Source organism: Triturus cristatus, chromosome 5_1 (assembly GCF_964204655.1).
Source record: "Triturus cristatus chromosome 5_1, aTriCri1.1, whole genome shotgun sequence".
In the NCBI taxonomy this organism is placed as follows: domain Eukaryota; kingdom Metazoa; phylum Chordata; class Amphibia; order Caudata; family Salamandridae; genus Triturus; species Triturus cristatus.
In genome coordinates, this window is record NC_140587.1 from 102,818,126 (window position 1) to 102,838,198 (window position 20,073).

The window sequence follows — 20,073 nt, forward strand, 5'->3', positions numbered from 1 at the left end:
TAGGGCAGGTATAGGGCCTTTCTGCAACTGAGGTAGGTCCCGGCACCTTTCCAGCATGGCTTTCTCCAAGCCATTGGTATATAGAGTATATAGGTGCCAGAACACAGCCCTGTCTAACCACCCTCTCCACTTGGAACGACGCTGTACACTCTTCATTGGGTCCATACCGTACCTGAGCTCTTGCATTTGTATAGGGTTCTCTTAGGAAATGAATTAAAGGAGCCTCCACCCCATTGCCGCTAAGATGCTCTATAGTTTTCCATGGCGTACACAATCGAATTCGGCAGTGAGGTCAACAAAGGCCAGGTACAATTTTCCCTTACTCACCTTTGTATATTTCCTCAGAAAAATGGTTAAATTGAGGCCCTGTTCTATTGTGCCCAGCCAGTTCCCTAAAACCAAATTGAAGGTCTTATAGAATATTACTGTCCTCGGCCCATTGTTGGAGCCGATTAAGGACTATATGACCTGCCACTTTGCCACTTTGCCCACCGAATCCAGCAATGAAATAGGGCGGTACCATGCCGGATTCTGTCTGTCACCTTTTTTGAAGATCGGTACCATAATGGAATCGGACCATGTTTCTATAAGTCCGATCGCGCAGCAAGCCGCTAAGACTCGCGTTAATAGTGGACCCCTTAACTCTGTTATGTTTGAAAATGTCAACAGGTTCACTGTTCGGACCTGGAGCCTTTCCCCCCTTGCTAGCTTTTAATGCAGATTGTACCTCTTCTAGGGTGAAGGCTAAGTCTATTGGAAAACAGAGTCTTGCAGCGCTTACAGCTATGCCAATCTCCTCCCTTGCCTGTCCAAAGATATTGGAAAAATGTTCCACCCAATGTCCTTCATCAAAAGCGATTTCTATGGTAGGGGTGTCTTCTGTTGTCAGAAATGGGGATTTTGCCAGAAGGCAGTACTATCCTTGTTCACGCTTGCCTTTTTTAGGTCGGCCCTGGTTTTATTTTTTTGTTCTCCTTTACGTGTTTTCACGGCCTGGTTACAAGCATTCCTCTATTATAATATGCAGTTTCCCGTTACTATTTTACTGGTTCTCATTGTGTATGACCTAGCATAGTGGAGTGAGAAATTGACACTTGCGTTTGTGTATTTAATGGGATGTGTTTAATACCCATGGGGTGTACATTATTTCAGAGGCTGCATTATTGTGATGTTAGTCTGATTCTACGTTTGAATCTGGCTCTTTGCGTTCATCTGAAACTATCAAGCACTTAGCTACCCCAATCTAAGCAGAAACCGGTGCTCCTGCCTTGATCTTTGTTGTGCTGTTTTATATGGACCCATGTTAATGTCGACCATAAAGGCATGATCATGAGATGAAGTACGAATTGAAAATGTCTGTGACTACCTGTTTATTTATGGTAATACCTGTTGTGTACAACACTTAGAAATGTCGTAAAACGCTAAATAAAGGATTGCAAAGCTGTTAGGTCTGGCCGCCGTATAGTGCCTGCACACACAGGCACCACTCCAGGCTTATGTGTGTGCTGAGATAATCCAGTCAATGTGGGCCATTTTGAAACGTGTGTGCATGTCGGGCAACGATTTGAATGAGTGCGCGTTCATGCAAGCATACATGCTTTGAGTGTGGTTGGTCTTCCAAGTAATCTGTCTTTATCAGTGAATTGGTGCTCAGTCTCCATATTTGGCCATGAATCCCTCAAACCAGTGAACATAAGGAAAACTGCAGTCAACTCATGGCACCGTCCATCCTGATAAATACTGTCCATTAACAAGATAAAGCGATCAGGTTTTATCCAAGAAGACGGAGTATTTTTCATTCCCAACTCTAAATGAAGTGGGATCAAGAGGGTAGGTTTTAGGAGGTAGCGCAGGAGAGGTTATTTGCTGCAGTGGTGATGCACCAAAATTTCATTAGTTTACACTTCTGTAATTCACAGGACAAGACCCCAATCAATCCAAGTGTATGATAAGTATTCAAAGTATGCCACAATGTCAAGACTGGAATTGTCCTATTTAAATAACCCTGTTGGGAATAGGACTACTCCACAGACATAAACTTACGTTTGCCTTCATCGGGCTCTCCATGTTTAAGTTGCTAGCATCTCCGAAAGTCAAGAAGTTATCTCTGTAGAGCATTCTTAGATCTGGACAGCATTCTGTACATACAGAAGGCCTCCAGAGTCCTATTCGCTCAAAGGCAACTTACAGGTGTCTAGCAGAGTTGTGTGTAAGAATGTGTGCACTGTTGCTGTCCATTTTGTACCTATTCTGTCTCTGAGGGAGCTTGAACTGCTGCTCTGTGAGAAGTTTGTACTGCTACTGCAAATTCTCTAATGTTGTTTGTGCCGTAGCGAAGCTTGTGAACATCCATAGGTAATCTTTTTATATATGTTCTTGCTTGAAACAGTCCGAGAGTAACGAAGAAAAACCAGTCCATTTCCAGCAAGGAGATGCTGTAGACCTGCGAGATCTCATCGTGAAGATGGAGCGAGAGGTGAGCATGTAGTATGTTAACTTGTGTGTTGCTGTAACTGGATCGGAGAAATAATCTGATATGTCACAAATGGGTGATAGCATTTTGCCATCTTTACTTGATAAATCTCGTATTTTAACATGTGTAATCTTTGTTTTGATGCTCTAAGGCTAAGCTAAATTGTTGCATTTTGGCAGAGGAGATTGCTGAAAGAGCGTGTTAGATGTGAAAATGGAAGAACAGATCTAATTAAAAATAGCCACTTTTCTTTTGACTTGCTGTAGACTTTGAGACATTATCAGTTTTCTCTTGAGAGTTAAAGATGCTATTGCAGAGGGGCAGGTGGTGGTGTTAGCACCCTATTAGTCAGTTAATTTTCTTCCTATATACATAGCTGAACAGAGAGCAAAATATGAAAGGCTTATAACTGATAGTGCGGTCATAGGTCCTCCTTATGTAACCCAGTACTAAAACCCGTAAGTGCTTTCTCCTAATCTTAATCGAACAAAAGGAGATTTGACACAGGCGTGTCCACCATGAAGTTCTCCCACCCCTGGTTTCTGTCATTGATTTACATTTAGTTTGAAAATATCTGATCTGATCATGTTGGGCATCTGGAACAGCATCCACATATCTATCAGGACCTCACCAGCACTGCTCAAATTTACGAAAGCGTTGAACATGCACAGTGCATTAAACCCCCACAAACCAGCCACCTTTCCTATCACTTGTTGAGCTGCTTATCTTTGAATGTGTACAGCGCTGTGCTCTATTTTGGCTAGGTTTACGCCATAGAAATACTGCATACATAAATACAGTGCCCCTTGCATAGGGTACAGTCATGTTCTGTTGCCCTGAGTGCTTGACTGCATGTACCCGGTGCCCTGGTTTTTCATTTTAGCCCTGGTACCACTGTAATGTATTGATTTTAAAGAACACTAATTTGGAAGGAAGCCCAAATGTAGACCTATTGCTGAGTCTCTAGAATGTAAAACTCCAAGCATTACCAAATGTATACAAAAGAGCAGATAGTTTTGAGGCTGCAAGGATGATGAGTGAATAATTCCAAAGCAAAGGTTTTTTTTACTCATCAAGAATGTGATTATTAGTTTCTACCTTCATTCAATCTTTTTAGTTCCAGCACACATTCAATCTTATTGAATGTTTCAAAGCCAAAGGGTCGAAGCCAACACATTTCACGACAGATATGCAGAGTGACAGAAGTGAATAATATACTAGCATTTTGTTAAACATCAAATAATTACTCACAAGATGTGAATTGTGAAGGTCCATAATATGTCTAATATGGATGACGGAGGTAAGGGAGACTAGGATGACTACATCAGATCCCAGAAGGATGAAAAATTGCTCATTTAACCGAATTTGTTTTCGGATGATATAGCCCAGTTTCATGTCCCGGTGGAGAGATGAGCAAAGAAGTTCAGTCTTCCAATAGCTTTGATGGAGCAGCAAAGGATTCTTTGTGACTTTAAGGAACAGCTACACAAAGCCATATCCTGAGAATCTAATCTAATTCCAACAACTTCAAGAAACGTTTCACCATTGTCAAGTAATTCACCAGACCAACATCCGCAACCCAAATCATCACTCCTTCGCAAGAAGTCTGCAACAACCTCTCCAACTGCTTCCACAAAAAAATCACCAAGATCTACATTAACTTCAAAACACAGCCACCCCCCATTGACCTTTCCAGCCTGCTAACCCCCTTAACGAAAGACCACCAACTGAAATCATGGAACCCTCTATCCATCGAGGACACTGCAGCAATAATGAAGACTGTCCACTCGGGTGCTCCCACATACCCATGCCCCCACCATAGCTACAACCTGGGAAGAGCTATTATCAGCACTGCACTCACTTCCATCATCAACACCTCCCTCAACACAACCACCTTCCCAGATAGCTGGAAACACACTGAAGTCCCCGCCCTCCTCAAAAAACCCTCATCTGATCCCGAAGTACTCAGCAACTACTGACCCATCTCGCTATTCACCCTTCCCAGCCAAAGTAATTGAGAAGACCATCAACATTCTGCTCTCTGACCACCTAGAACCCCTCAAACTCCTGGGCGAATCGCTATCAGGATTTCGAAACAACTACAGGACTGAAACTGCCCACATGGCTGCCGCAAACGACATACACACCATCCTCGACCGTGGACAGACTGCCACACTCATCCTCCTCTACCTCTCTGCCACTTTCGACACCGTCTCCCACCACACACTCATCTCCAGACTACACACAGCAGGAATACAAGGACCAACACTCAAAGAGATAGCTTCCTTCCTCTCTGGAAGAACACCATGAGCCAGGCTCTCACCGTTCACATCAGAACCCAAGGACCTAATCTGCGAAGTCACACAGGGATCATCACTCATCCCCACACTTTGCAACATGTACATGACTCCTCTGGCAAACATCATCAGATGCTATGGAATCCATATCCTCTCCTATGCTGACGACACCCAACTTCAACTCTGCCAAGTGCCAAACATCAGGCGTTAGACTAACACATTTCTGTGTCGTGGTCCGCATCACGGCACTGAAATCTGAAGTCACGCATATTAGCACCTTTGCCTAACTGTCAAGTGCTGCAGCCCCAGCGCTGGCTGTTATTATAACACTAGTTGAGTCAGTGGCACAGGCAAGCAGCACGTGCAATGTCCATGCAATTTAAGATACATTGGCATGACCACACGCCCTGTGAAAACAAGAATCATGGAACAACGCAGCAATATACGATGTGGCAGATCGACCACCAAGAGGAGTACACACTACCTCTCGCATCCTCATGGACCTAATGAACTACATTGGACCGTGATTGTACACAACCCCATGTGGTCAAGCCAGAAACTTTTTGTAACAGAACAAAGATGGATTTTTCGTCTGTCCACACACGAGGGGCCTAAACGACGATATCCCATGGACAGAAGTAAATTAACACTAACACTATAGAGTCTGTAACATAGACGTATAACTATACATATGTACACCCAGACTGTGTTCTTAGACACATTCTTAGAGTTACCCAGCAACTCTTAACCCTCGCCATTCAAATATAGGGCGTATTAGCGGCAGCCTTGATGTTTCTGTCTTTACTGATCCGTCAACCCCATACCAAGCCATATGCCCTTTATAGACTGATATCCCCGTGGTGGAACCCACCATCTCCGTTATTTACATCTATATAACCCTGAGAATTGGTCCTGTTACCGTTTCTATCCAGTGTACCTACTTGGTATTCACGTAGGACTACTTGGTCCTATTACTGTTTCTATCCTGTGTACCTACTTGGTATTCACCTTTTTTAGATTCGGTACTATTTGTAACCTCCAGACCTTGGTCGATCATTACCTTCACTGTTGGTACTGTGCACTGTGGTACTCTGTAAGCATGTCGACCGTTACAAGCGGCCTCCGTACTCACCATTATCCCTCTCCCGCGCCCTGTCAATTTTATTAAGTCAGGCATCCCCCCTTGAGACAAGATGGCGGCCAGCGCAAGTATCGCGCTAAATCTGAAAGAAACACGTTAGTTAGATTCCTCACCTTAGAATATCCCCAGGCGTCAGGCTGGATCCGGAAAGATTTTGTAGCAATACCCCTTGCGCGTCGCTAGGCGTCGTCTGCGGCTCCGCATCCGTCGTTGGCGTCGTGCGCCGGAATGACGTCGTCGGAGTACTTAGACGCCGCCCTCGGGCGCTGACGTCAGTTCTTCTTTTTTCCGCGCCAGACAGCGCCGATCCCGGAAGAGCTTACCCCTTAGTCAACTCGACTCTGGTGCCGGTGGAATGCCCGGGTTTAAAGCCTGTGACTCCGGTCATCGACTGATGTCGGTGACGGACCACCATCGCCTTTACTGCCTAGGGGCTGCCCACGACGCGGAGTCGTGCCCCGATTGTCAGGCCTTGACCTCGAAGGCTAGGCAGGAGTGGTCCCGTAAGCTTCTCGAGCTTCGGCACTCGGTCCCGGTCCAGGAGGAGGTCCAAGGACCGGTCGCGGAGCCGCAGTCACCATCATCGCTCATCGGGCTCGAAGTCTTCGGGTAAGTCGAAGCGATTTAAGAAGTCAAAGAGGCGACACCGCTCTTCGGACTCACCTCGCCGGTCGCACGACTCGGCCGAGGGTCAGGGTGGTTCCACCCCCGCGGCTCCGTCAGAGCCGCAGGAGCCGCCTCCATCCCCATACCCGCCGGTCCCTGGGACTGACGCGACTCCGGCAGAGGTCAGTGCCTTCCTCTCGGCCAAGAGGGGCCTGGCTCCGCCGTCGATGCCTGCCGGTGCGCCTTCGGGCCCCGCGGGCTCGACTGGGCGACCTCGCGTGCCGGCGGCTCCGGCCCCAGCGCCGTCGACGACTTCGGTCACGACGCCGCAGGTCCCCGAGGGATCCAGGCCTGGATCTCTGCCGGCACTGGTCGACCTCGCGACGCCTCCTCCGCCGGCGCCAGTTCCGCCCCCGGCGCTGTCTCCGGATGACACCGTTCCCCGGTTTAGCCCCTGTCCGGGCCCGGCGCCGGTGCGACGCCGCTTGACGCTGCACCCGACGCCAATGGATGAGCGTTTCTTCTACCGCCCGGCTCCGATCATTCCTCCTGTTTATCAGGAATTGGATGACGGGGGCGACTGGGAGGGGTCTGAGGACCCTATGGCCATACAGGGCCAACTTTCACAGGACTGGGCAGACGAACTGGGGGATGCCAGTGGTCTGGACACTTCCCCGGATGCTGGTTTCATCTCTCCTCCAACTGTGGCCTCGGAGAAAGGTGCAGCTTTTTCAGTGGTGCTGCGCAAGGCGGCCGCAGCCCTGGGGCTCAAGCTGCCTGCTGTGGCCGTGAGGACTAACGTCCTCACAGAGGTGCTTCAACCGTCAGCAAGCTCCACTGAGCCTCTGCTGCAGTTCAATGAGGCCCTCATAGACGTTCTGCAGGGCACTTGGTCCAAGCCCTCTACAGTTCCTCCTGTGGATCGGAACGTGGCCCGGCACCACCACCCTGCTCCGGGCGACCCCAGTTTCCTGTCCCAACACCCCACCCCCAAGAGTCTGGTTATCCAGGCCTCCATTTCCCAATCCTCCTTCCCGTCCGCCCCTCCGGATCGGGAATACAAGAGGCTAGAACAGTTCGGAAAGAAGCTGTTCTCTTCCCTGAGTTTGGGCCTGCGGTCTTTGAACACCGCTTGCCTCTTGGACCGTTTCTCCCACTCTCTGTGGGATACGATGGAGGACGTGCTGCCCCTGTGTCCGGAGGAGGCCCGGAGACGTCTCTCCCAGGCGCTTGCTGATGGGCGAGATGCAGCACGACATGCCATACGTTGTGGACTAGACACCACAGACTCGCTGGGTAGGGCGATTTCCACCACGGTGGCGCTCCGGCGCCATGCCTGGCTGCGGTCCACGTCTTTTTCGGGGGATGTCCAGAGTTCCCTCATGGATATGCCCTTTGATGGCACTCGCCTTTTTGGTGAGAAGGCGGATAGTGCGCTGGCTCGTTTTGAGGACTCCCGGGCTACGGCCAGGTCCTTGGGTCTCTCAGCCCCACGTCCGCAAACTTCCGCCTTTCGCCCCTTTCGTGGCCAAGGAAGGGGTGCCTCCTCACGTTCGCCTAGCCACCGGCCGCAGACCCAACCTGCACGCGGTTGCGGACGTGGATTCCGCCGTGGCGGTACAGGAGGACAACGTGCCGGTCAGTCCACATCCACCCCGGCAGCATCCGCCTCAAAGCCCTCCTAGTCTGAGCTTTCAGGCCCATTCCACGCCAGTGGGCGGCAGAGTTCGCCATCACCTGCTCCACTGGCGATCCATCACTTCGGACAGGTGGGTGCTGCAAATCGTCCGAAGGGGCTACTCCCTCCCCTTCGAGACGACCCCTCCAGCCATGCCACCGCAGTGCCACCGTATATCGGAGGATCACTTGAATCTTCTGCGGGAGGAAGTTACTGCCCTCTTGGCCAAAGAGGCCGTCGAGCGCGTTCCTGGTCCAGAAGTAGGCCGTGGTCGCTATTCCCACTACTTTCTGGCTCCCAAGAAGGGCAAAGGGGGCCTACGCCCTATCTTGGACCTCAGGAGCGTCAACGCCTTCCTCCGGAAGGAATGGTTCAAGATGCTAACTTTAGCTCAGGTTCTGGCTTCCCTCGACCCTGGAGACTGGATGGTAGCGTTGGACTTGCAGGATGCCTATTTTCACATCCCCGTCCTGCTGGCCCACCGGCGTTACCTGCGGTTCACGGTGGGTCAGGAGCACTTTCAGTTCACCGTGCTCCCCTTCGGCCTCACCAGTGCCCCTCGGGTGTTCACGAAAGTGATGGCGGTGGTCGCAGCTCATCTGCGCAGATCGGGGGTTCCAGTCTTCCCCCTATCTCGACGACTGGCTGTTGATGGCGGGCTCGCCCCAGCAAGTCGTCTCCCACCTCCAGACTACGGCCGACCTCCTGCATTTGCTGGGGTTCTCCATCAACGTGCCGAAGTCACACCTGAGTCCCTCCCAGAAGCTCCTATTCATCGGAGCGGTTCTCGATTCGGCGCAGTTCCGGACTTATCCTCCGGAACAGTGGGTCCGGGATATTCAGGCTCTGATTCCCATCTTCCTGCCTCTATCCTGCGTTTCGGTCAGGTTGGTGCTGCGGCTTCTGGGGCTGATGGCCTCCTGCATCCTGTTGGTGCATTACGCCAGGTGGCGAATGCGGGCTCTGCAGTGGTACCTGAAGTTTCAGTGGGCCCAGCATCGAGGCAACCTGTCCGACCATGTCTTAATCTCGGAGGGCACTGCAAAACAGTTGCAGTGGTGGCTCATGGACCACGATTGGGTCAGGGGCAGATGCCTCTCCCTACCCCAACCGAAGCACGTAGTAGTGACGGACGCATCCCTCCTGGGATGGGGGTGCCATATGGGAGAGGCGGAGATCAGAGGCCTCTGGTCTACGGCGGAGTCTCAACTCCAAATCAACCTGTTGGAGCTGAGAGCAATCCGGCTTGCACTGAAAGCCTTCCTTCCCTCTGTCCGGGGAAGTGTCATGCAGTTGTTCACGGACAACACCACCTCCATGTGGTATTGCAACAAACAGGGCGGGGTGGGGTCGTGGACCCTTTGTCAGGAGGCTCTGCACCTCTGGACATGGCTGGAACACCAGGGAATCATCCTGGTGGTTCAACATCTGGCGGGCTCTCTGAACGCCAGAGCGGACGAACTCAGCCGCCGGTGCATGATGGATCACGAATGGCGTCTGAACTAGGACGTTGCGCAAGGTCTCTTTCTGCAGTGGGGAGAGCCTTGGTTGGATCTATTCGCCACCGAAGAGAACGCGCAATGTCAGCAGTTCTGCGCGTTGGAATTTCTGTTGTACGCCTTTCCACCTATACCACTTCGGCCCAGAGTGCTGAAGAAGATCAGGTGCGACCCGGCCCAAGTCATCTTAGTGGCTCCGGATTGAGCACGAAGGTACTGGTATCCCGAGCTACTCAGTATGTCAATCGATCCTCCGAAACGACTGCCTCTTCAGGAGGACCTTCTGTCGCAGCAGCAGGGGACGGTCCTCCACCCGAATCTGTCCAGTCTCCACCTCCATGCGTGGAGATTGAGCGGCGACAGTTGATGCCATTTGACTTGCCTCCTGAAGTCTGTGATGTGATTCTGGCAGCCAGGCGTCCCTCCACAAAATCGGTATACGCCTGCAGGTGGGATAAATTTGTGGCATGGTGCACAGCAAAGGCTGTGGATCCCCTTTCCGCCCCTCTTTCTGAGGTCCTCCTCTTTCTTCTTTCCATGGCCCAGCAGGGCTCTGCTCTGGGCACCTTGAAAGGTTATCTTTCTGCAATCTCTGCTTTCTTACGGCTTCCTGATCAGCCTTCTCTTTTCAAGTCCCCTGTTGTTTCGCGCTTTCTTAAAGGCATTACTCACATGTTTCCTCCTGTCCCCTTCGTAATGCCTCAGTGGGATTTGAATCTTGCCTTGACCTTTCTGATGTGCGCTCCCTTTGAGCCCCTTCACAATTGTCCACTTCGTCTTCTGACTCTTAAGACTGCTTTGCTGGTTGCTATCACCTCGGCTAGACGTGTGAGTGAGCTCCTGGCTCTGTTATCTAAGCCTCCCTTTCTTTCTGTTCATCCGGACAAGGTTGTCCTCCGGACTCGCCCTTCTTTTCTTCCGAAAGTGGTGACCCCCTTTCACATCGGGCAATCGGTCACTTTGCCCACCTTCTTTCCACCTTCGAAAGAGGAAGAGAGGCTTCACCGTCAGGACCCAAAACGTGCACTGTCCTTTTATTTGGACCGCACCAGACAGTTCTGGGTGGACGACCAACTTTTTGTTGGATACGTAGGTGCAAAAAAGGGGAGAGCCGTACACAACAGGACCATCTCACGGTGAGTCGTCTTGTGTATAAAAGTTTGTCACTCCTTGACGAAAAAGGACCCTCCTGTTGGGCTGAGAGCCCATTCCACCCGGGCCACCGCGGCGACTACTGCCCTGGGACGGGGAGTTCCCTTGCAGGACATCTGTCAGGCGGCGACGTGGGCCTCACTGCACACGATCGCCAAGCACTATTGCCTGGACAGCCAAGTCCGGAGAGATGGCTTCTTTGGCTGTTCTGTTCTCCAGGACTTTCTGGTGTGATCTTGGTTCGCAGACCCTCCACCGGGGTTGGTATTGCTTGGGTATCTATTCTAAGGTGAGGAATCTAACTAACGTGTTTCTTTCAGATGAACAAGTTACTTACCTTCGGTAACGATGTATCTGTAAGAAACATTAGTTAGTTAGATTCCTCACCGACCCACCCATCCTCCCCGCTCTGCGAACCGACACCTAGGGTTAAGGTCATCCTGTTCATGGCCCTAGACTTTTTGGCACCAGTGTCGGTCTCTTGTATGGCTCTGCGTTCCTAGCGCGGAAAACTATGTACAAGATCTGACGTCAGTGCGCGAGGGCGGCGTCTACGTACTCCGACGCCATTCCGGCGCACGATGCTAACGATTGACGCGGAGCCGCTGATGACGCCTAGCGACGCGCAAGGGGTATTGCTTCAAAAATCTTTCCGGATCCAGCCTGACGCCTGGGGATATTCTAAGGTGAGGAATCTAACTAACTAATGTTTCTTACAGATACATCGTTACCGAAGGTAAGTAACTTGTTCGTCAACGCTACTTCCTGTTATAAGAATCCGAACACTACGCAGTGACGGTAATATCCAGGTGAGGAGAAAACTCTTCCACAGAGATCCTTCCCATATCCTTCCAGGGTAAGTCTTCCTACATGCTCTCTCCTCCCCCTTGGTCAGCTGCATCGCCACTCGGGTGCACACGTTTTCATGTAGCCTTAGCGGGTCACTTTATTTTGTGTTCTGTATACGTACGCAGCTATGACCTCCCACCTTGTGGGTTACTGCGCCCCTTGGTATGTGTATTTTTAACTCGAGCCTTCTCACAACCCACCTTAACGTAGATGCACACCCTCCCGTTATCGATTCCCCTTTTATACTATGCACCGCTCTTTCTTTGACTGCCTCACCTGGTTGCAATTAGGAGCCCACACGCACTGGTAGGAATGTCTATTTAGTCTGATAGTCACTTCTCCCTATATTACTTGCGCCCCCGTTTTACTCTCACCGCTATTCGTTTGGCGCAGCTCTACTGAGCACTATGACGCCATATCGCAGACACTGCTTACTCAGTGCATCACCACAGGTGGAGTCCGATTTCTATAGCCGGACCGGTCTGATTCCCATTATATGTCCTTGACAGGGCACACGACCCCAAACACCTTCGTCTACTTTGGCGTACACATACCTGGGCTTAGTGGCCCGGTTACGCTAGACTCTCCATCATCAGGCATTAGGGAGATGCTTGAACCCCCACTACGTATTTAGTACTGCGGGAGTCCACACCCATTTTTCCCTATCGGCACGATACCGGGGTGGTTGTAGTGATACCTTTACTTCTCTTCACCCCTTTATTTCAGTGGACCCGTTCTAGTGATCAGGGGCTCCTCCTTCACCTATGAAGTCTTCGAACCTACTTTCATGAGGTAAGACCGAGCACGACCCCCCCTCAGGTATGGGCGATACCTTATGTGAGAAGTTGGCCTGATGTATGATGTCACTAGTTCTAGTGTACACCTTATGTCAGTCCAAACAACCCTTATGGTGATTGGTTGTAAAGTCAACCTTATAGACCAGCTATCCTAGTGGTAGCATGGACAAGAGCAGTCTTAGGCTAAACTCTGAATGGCATGTGAAGCCAGCTGTGATACCATATATAATCCCTTGAATACCAAATGAAAGGACACCACAACAGATATAAAATAAAGTGTATTTATTCTAGTCAAACCGTCAGCACTCTTTATGAGATTCGAGGTAAGTACAACACAGTCTTATTTAAGCATACATTAAGTCACACAGGTAAGTAATACAGTTAGGCCCTAGGGGCCACGCAAACCATATACTAAAGAAGTGGTATAAGGACCACTGTCACGGAAATAGGATAGGCCTAGGCCTAGGGAATCGCTGGGGCTACACTACACTACCAACAGTTAGGAAGTGGGAGGCCCACGGGATTCAGGTGCAGAGTGGAAACACTCACGCGTAATGCGTAAAAGTCGATAGCATCACTAGCAGTTAGAAATAAGCAGTTTAAGGACACTTCTGGAGCAACTAGAAAGTCGAGACTCGGAAACTAGACCCTAGGATAGTCACTACCCTTGTGAGCACCGAAGTACCCAAGTTACCTAGCCCACAGGCTGCGGGTGCATAGGTGTGAACTTGCGTCGGGTTTTGTCGTGGACTTCTATGGATGCCTGAAGGAAAGTTGGTGACAGGCAGTCAGTGCAGAGTGTCCGGTGGATCCCAAGGCCGGGATCAAGAAGGAAGGGTACCTGCAAGCAGAAGGGACAGAGTCAAGGTCACTAGCCAGTGACCACGTGGAACCAGGAAGGAACCAGGCGATGTCGTGAAGATTGCAGGTGAAGGGTGAAGCTTGTCGCAGCAGCCACGGGTACCAGGAGACGTCGAGGACGACCAGGACCAGGAGGCGAGCTGTCCCACGAAGGCTCTTGCTGTCGGCGGCGTCGAAGTTGAACTAGGACTCACCAAGCCTTGGCAAGCGGAACCCACGAAGAATGGAGGACTTGCTTCTGATGCAGACCAGGAAGGTCTGGGGTGCTTCTCTTTTGCAGAGGAGCGGGAGCCATTCTGGAGGAGCCAAACCAGCAGTGAAGATTTACAGGTGTGTCGTCACGAAGGCCGCTAGCCAACGGGCAAGCAACCGGACAGACGCGGCAAGCAGGAAAATGCAGAAGGGCCCCACGCAGGACTCGTGGAGTGTGGGGGGGCTGATCTTCGGTGCAGATGGTGCTTGGGGTTGGGGCTTCTCAATCCCCGGTGCACAACTTCGAGGGTACCTCAGAAGCTACGCTGGAAGATACTCGCCACTTTTCCCAGGTAGCCGGTCCCACGTCTCTCGTCGCCTCCACGCATCTCAGCTCGGCTGTGGATGTGGATCAGGGTCGGAGAAGTCTGGAAGTCAAGGCTCTGGTCGAGCTCTGCAGTCGGTCCCTCGTAGAACTTCAGCAAAGCAAAGGGTAGTCTCTTGATGGTGCCTGTTTGCACAGGGTAGCCACTCTTTGGCCACAAGGGAGATTCTTCAGTCTTCTTCTTTCGTCGAATGTCGAAGGTCCAGAGTTTCTGTTCAAGTTGCAGGTTCAGAATAATCTAATCTCCTGGGGCCCAGCTACCACTCTTATAATAATCTGGGGGGCTGGGTTGCCTGCTAGGTCACGCCTTATGGGTGGGACCTGGGAGGGGGGTGGTTACACCACCTTCCCTTTGTCCAGTTTCGCGCCAGGACTGGGGCTGGTGTGCCCCAGCACCGGTTTGAACTGGACTATGCATGGGACACCTTGTGTGCCCCAGGCATGTCTCATTCCTTTCATCCCTCCCTGCCCCAATACACTAAAGTCTGTCTGGGGGGGTGCTAGCACCTCCCCAAGCAGGAAACCTATTGTCCAGGCCTCCCTGGCTGGGAGGGCTCCCAGCAGCAGGAGGTCAGACTCGTGTCTGTGGCAGCAGCATCCATTTTGTGATGCTGATGCTTTGGTTAGAGTTAAACAGCAAAGTAGGATTTTAAAATGTCTCTCCCTCTAGAAGGGAGGAATAATGTCCTCATCACCAGAAATTGTAGGGGGGGTATTATTCCAAAGTGTTAGACACCTTACACGACATGTTTTGATAAAGCCAAACCATAGTTACCATAACCGTTTAAGATTATAAGGCACTTTAAGAGTATATGGTAGGCTATAGCATAGAACAGCTACAAGGACATGGTTCCGAAAGCTGCAGACAGGCTCAGCTCATGCTAGAGCACCATCTCACATGTTACCAAGCACTCTGCCTCCAGGATTGTTAAGGCCTGCCATAGGAGTGGCTGATAGGTACACATGTGTCTATTTTAAGGGTAGATATAGGTATACTATATCTAAGCAAGGGGTGATTACACGACCTTGCCCCAGCTGAGTGATCAGCCAGTTGTGTCTGATTGGAAGGCCAGCCCAGGGGTGGCATAATACATGCTGCAGCCCCTGGGAGGCCTAGGGTACACCTATGCCCTGGGTACCTAGGGTACACTGTACAGGGTCCAATAAGGTGATCCTTACCAATTGTATATGTACCTAGGGTACATGGAGTCCATTTTAAAGAGAGAGCAGACAGCCTGAGACCCTGACTGGCAGGATCTCAGGCCAACTAAGTCGAAAAACCAGCTAGACACTAGGCAAAAAGTTGGGGGTAACCATAGTCAGATATCCACCTTCCTACACCTTAGCCAGTTAAGTATGTGCTTCTTAGTGTTTTTCTGCGTTAGTTTGTTCTTGAATTCTGTTTTTTAATTATGTACGGTTTCACTTTTTACATTCCCCTACAATTGTGAGAGTGGAGTCTAGGGGCCTGCGGTCCCAGCTCAGCGACCTGACTTTCTACTTGAAATGCTTGTATAACTCTACCCTCTCCAGTTGTTGATGGCACATTGTTGGTTTTGTCCTCTCTTCTTTTATGTCTCCATCTATTTGAGGCGGAGATATTCAACAACAAGATCCTGACTTAGGGTCTTATTTATTTGGGGTAGATCCTTCTTACCCGACTTTCACTCCGAGGTACACACTTATAGTTCTACCCCCGGTCCCGAAGAAGTGTCGCTCAATCTTGGAGTACTAACACAAAACATGTTGACCTTAGTCAACCAAAGGCTACCTTGATACATAGAATCACTGGTTTTACCTAGTCCCGGCCCCATCAAAAAACCCAATTAAAAGTATCCTAGGGGCCAGGGCCTATTTTAATCACTTTCTTAATCTACCACCCTAACAAGGAGTCACCGACTCTCTCACACTCACGCACAATCTTCATATACGGCGTTCACAGATCAGAAGATCGCCACTAAAGATGCCACCAGGACCGTTGGACATTGCAGCGCCGGTCCGACGAGGAGCGCCCAATGATGAAGCATGACACCCTAACAGGTGTGTGAGGGCATTAAGATCTGTAATTCAGATCTCCCCCTAGACCAATCAACAGCAGGCAGTTAGTGACCTGTGTCACCTCGGCCTATAAGAGGAACGGTTCCATTTCAGAAATACCATGTACGCACCCGGGAGCTTTGGTACAGGACCTCTCTAAAGAACCAGCTCTCCTGTCCCCTTCTTTGATTACACACCCAGGTCAATGTAGTCACATCCTCATGCTTCCACATCCTCTGCATGTTATGTAAAATCTTCAAGTGGCTCCTAATGGACTCCAGGCATATAAAACAAGCAGATTGGACTATGCAACACACACTACACCAGCATCTCATCTCATTGTCTTCACAGACTTCAGACCATCCAAACGCCGCGGCCAGACTCTGCCTCGACCTCCCTCTCAGAACCCACAACACACCACTCCTCAGAGAGCTCCACTGGCTCCCCATCCAGAAGCACTGCCAGTTCAAAATTCTCACACTCCCATTCAAGTCACTACACAACACGGGACCCGCATACCTCAATCACCGGCTTCACTTCCACCAATCCACCAGGCAACTTAGCTCAGCATCACTCTCACTCGTGCACACCCAGCGTCAACAGAAGCAGAACGGGAGGTCGAACATTCTCCTCCCATGCCGTCAAATCCTGTAATTACCACCCCCCCAACACATCAGGGCCGCCTCCTCACATCTGGAATCCCGCAAGAATCTGAAGACCTGGCTATTAAATTAGTATGCTTGCGGGACCATGAAGACTGCCTGTATTCATGCCCAGCCTCACCATACATCTGCACTCCCCTATTGAGACCTAGGAAGAGGTGTGGTGCTGCGGCCAGAGCGACTGACTCCGGAATCTGGGGATCACGGTTCGATCCCCGGCGCCGGTGGCAGATTAGCCCAGCACCATGTGACTCTGGGCAATAGCTTTCTTAATCTTCCGGACGGCCCCCAGCGCCTAGAGACCCTTACGGGTGATTGTTCGCACTTTACAAATGTGGATTATTTATTGCATACTCTTAAGGGTGACAAGCAACGCTCTACAAATCCATGCTACATACCCATAATGCGACCCTTGACCTTGTTCCAGGCAGGTCGCTCCCCACGCCACACAGCATGACCTGTTGTGCCCGTGTCTCCAAGCTCGATGCCAGTGCCGTGAGATCGAGGCCTTCCTCCACCCGCAGGCTACTACCTGTGCCTCATCCCTGGTGGCCAGTGGTAGGCCGTAGGTATCTGTGCGCTCGATCTACCCCTTTTCCCGTCTGCCTTCTGTTTTGACTCTGCACTCTGTATTTTATTGTATTCTGTTGTATTCTGCTTGTATTCTGTTTTTATTCCTTGTATTTCCTTTGCATTGTTTGTGCTCTTGGTTTTCTCCACCCGTTCTGCTCTCTGCTTCCCCTGCAGCCCCCCTCCCCCCCCCCCGCTTGCCTTTTCTCCCCGCCTCCCAGCTGCTCCTCCCTCCCACCTCCCCTTCTTATGGCAGCTGCGCAGGCAAGCCCGTCCGCGCCTGGACCGCATCCAGCGCCAGACCCCCTGGCCCCTGCGAACGCCACAACACCCGACGCTGCTACGACGCCAGCACCCTCCACGCACTCAATGCCGGCCGATTACACACCTGCATCCGGGCCACCCTGAAGCCGACCCATGGACCCTTCTCCTGCCGGAACTGCAGCTACACCAGCCTCCAAACCACCACCACGCCCACCGGGGTAGGTCGCAACAGCCTCCGATGCCTTCTACTCAATACCCGCTCCACCTGCAAACACGCCATCGAACTCTGGGACCTACTCGACTCCACCTCCCCAGATGTCACTTTCCTGACGGAGACCTGGATAAACGCCTCCTTGGCACCCGACATAGCCATCCCTGATGGCTACAAGATCACCCGCAGGGACCGCACCAACAGAACAGGAAGAGGAATCGCCATCGTCCGCAGAAACACCCTCAGAATCTCGACCATCACCGACGACACGCTCATCACCGCCGAACACCTGCACTTTCAGATCCACACCGACACTGACCCCAACACCACCCTCAGAGGAACCCTCATCTACAGACCACCCGGCCCCCGGCCGCAGTTCAGCGAATCCATCCCCGACTTCGTCAGCACGCATGCCCTTGCGTCCACGGACTACATCCTCCTCGGAGACATGAACTTCCACCTCGAGAACACCAACAACAGCAACTCCACCACCCTGATAGACAACCTCTCTAACCTCGGACTCAAACAGCTCATCACAACTCCCACCCACTCTGCCAGACACACGCCACCTTTAGCCACACCACCGAACTCCACTGGACCGACCACCGCTGCGTCCACTTCACCTTCGAGAAGCCTACCACGCACCACCGCACACAACGGGCCCCCCAACGCAGCTGGAGCAAAGTCTCCGAAGACCAGCTAGTCACCACCCTCACCCAAACCCACCAACGGATACTACCGACTCCGACTCCGCCGCCCTCAACCTCAGGCAATGGATCGACGACTGTGCCAACACTCTCGCCCCGATCAAGAAACCCTCGAACAGGCGCACTGACAGAAAAGCCATCTGGTTCACCGCTGACCTCCAGGCATCGAAGCAGGCCTGCCATAGGCTCGAGAAGATGTGGCACCACGAACAAACACCGGACAGCAACACAGCCTACAAGAGCGCCATCCGCAGACACCATCAACTCATCCGAACTGCCAAATGGACCTCCTACAACAGCAAAGAGCTCTTCACCATCATGAAGGAACTCTCCAACCCCAGCTCCAACTCTAACGACATTCCGCCACCACAAGACCTCTGCGACTCCCTAGCCACATTTTTTCACTGCAAGATCGCAGACATCCACGATAGCTTCAGCAACCAGGCCCCCCCGAAAGACACAGACACCTCAGACTCACCGCCCCCAGCCACATCGGCGCCCTGCTTTCCTGGACCCACGTCAATGACGAAGACACCATCAAAATCATGAACACCATCCACTCCGGTTTACCATCCGACCCCTGCCCGCACCACATCTTCAACAAAGCAAGCTCCACCATTGCACCCAATCTCCGCAAGATCATCAACAGCTCCTTCGAGAGCGCCACCTTCCCGGAGAGCTGGAAGCATGCCGAGATCAGCGCCCTACTCAAGAAACCCAAAGCTGACCCCAAGGACCTCACGAACTTCCGGCCCATCTCCCTCCTTCCGTTCCCGGCGAAAGTCATTGAGAAGATCGTCAACAGGCAATTGACCTCCTCCCTCGAAAAGAACAACATCCTGGACCCATCCCAGTCCGGATTCCGCAGCAACCACAGCACTGAAACAGCGCTAATTGCCGCCACCGACGACATCAGGGCCATGATGGACAGCGGAGAAACCGCGGCCCTCATCCTCCTGGACATCTCGTCCACCTTCGACACTGTCTGCCACCACACCCTCCGCACACGCTTCCACAACGCAGGGATCCTCGACAAAGCACTGGACTGGACCACCTCCTTCCTCACCGGCAGAACCCAGAGTGTCCACCTCCCCCCATTCCACTCTAAAGACACCAAGATCATCAGCGGCGTACCCCAAGGATCGTCCCTCAGCCCGACACTCTTCAACATCTACATGGCATCGCTCACCAGCATCACCAGATCGCACGACCTCAACATCGTCTCATACGCCGACGACACCCAGCTGATCCTCTCCCTCACCAAGGCCCCCACTACCGCTAAATCCAACCTCCACGAAGGAATGAAGGCCATCGCTGAATGGATGATGAACAGCCGCTTAAAACTGAACTCGGACAAGACGGAGGTCCTCATCATCGGATCCACCCCCTCCGCCTGGGACGACTCATGGTGGCCAGCCGCACTGGGAGCTGCACCGACGCCCACTAACCACGCACACAACCTGGGACTCATCCTGGACTCCGCATTGTCAATGACCAAGCAAGTGAACGCCGTCTCCTCCTCCTGCTTCACACCCTCCGCATGCTCCGCACGATCTACAGATGGATCCCCACCGGTACCAGAAGGACAGTCACCCAGGCCATCGTCAGCAGCAGACTGTACTACTGCAATGCTCTCTACGCAGGCTCAGCCAAACTCCAGAAACGACTACAACGCATACAGAACGCCTCTGC

The 20,073-nt window shown here is 51.7% G+C and overlaps 1 protein-coding gene across 6 annotated transcripts in view; it reads left to right on the forward strand.

The window, feature by feature from the left end:
• NUGGC (nuclear GTPase, germinal center associated) overlaps positions 1-20,073 on the forward strand; it is a 1,337,967-nt gene that overhangs the window by 756,199 nt on the left and 561,695 nt on the right. For all 6 annotated transcript variants that reach the window (XR_014961415.1, XM_085604518.1, XM_085604516.1 and 3 more), the window contains one exon: positions 2,390-2,476. Coding sequence is in view for 5 of the 6 variants with exons in the window: in XM_085604518.1 (XP_085460644.1) it covers positions 2,390-2,476 (87 nt within the window). In the remaining variant the exon portion in view is untranslated. The remainder of the gene's footprint in view (positions 1-2,389; positions 2,477-20,073) is intronic.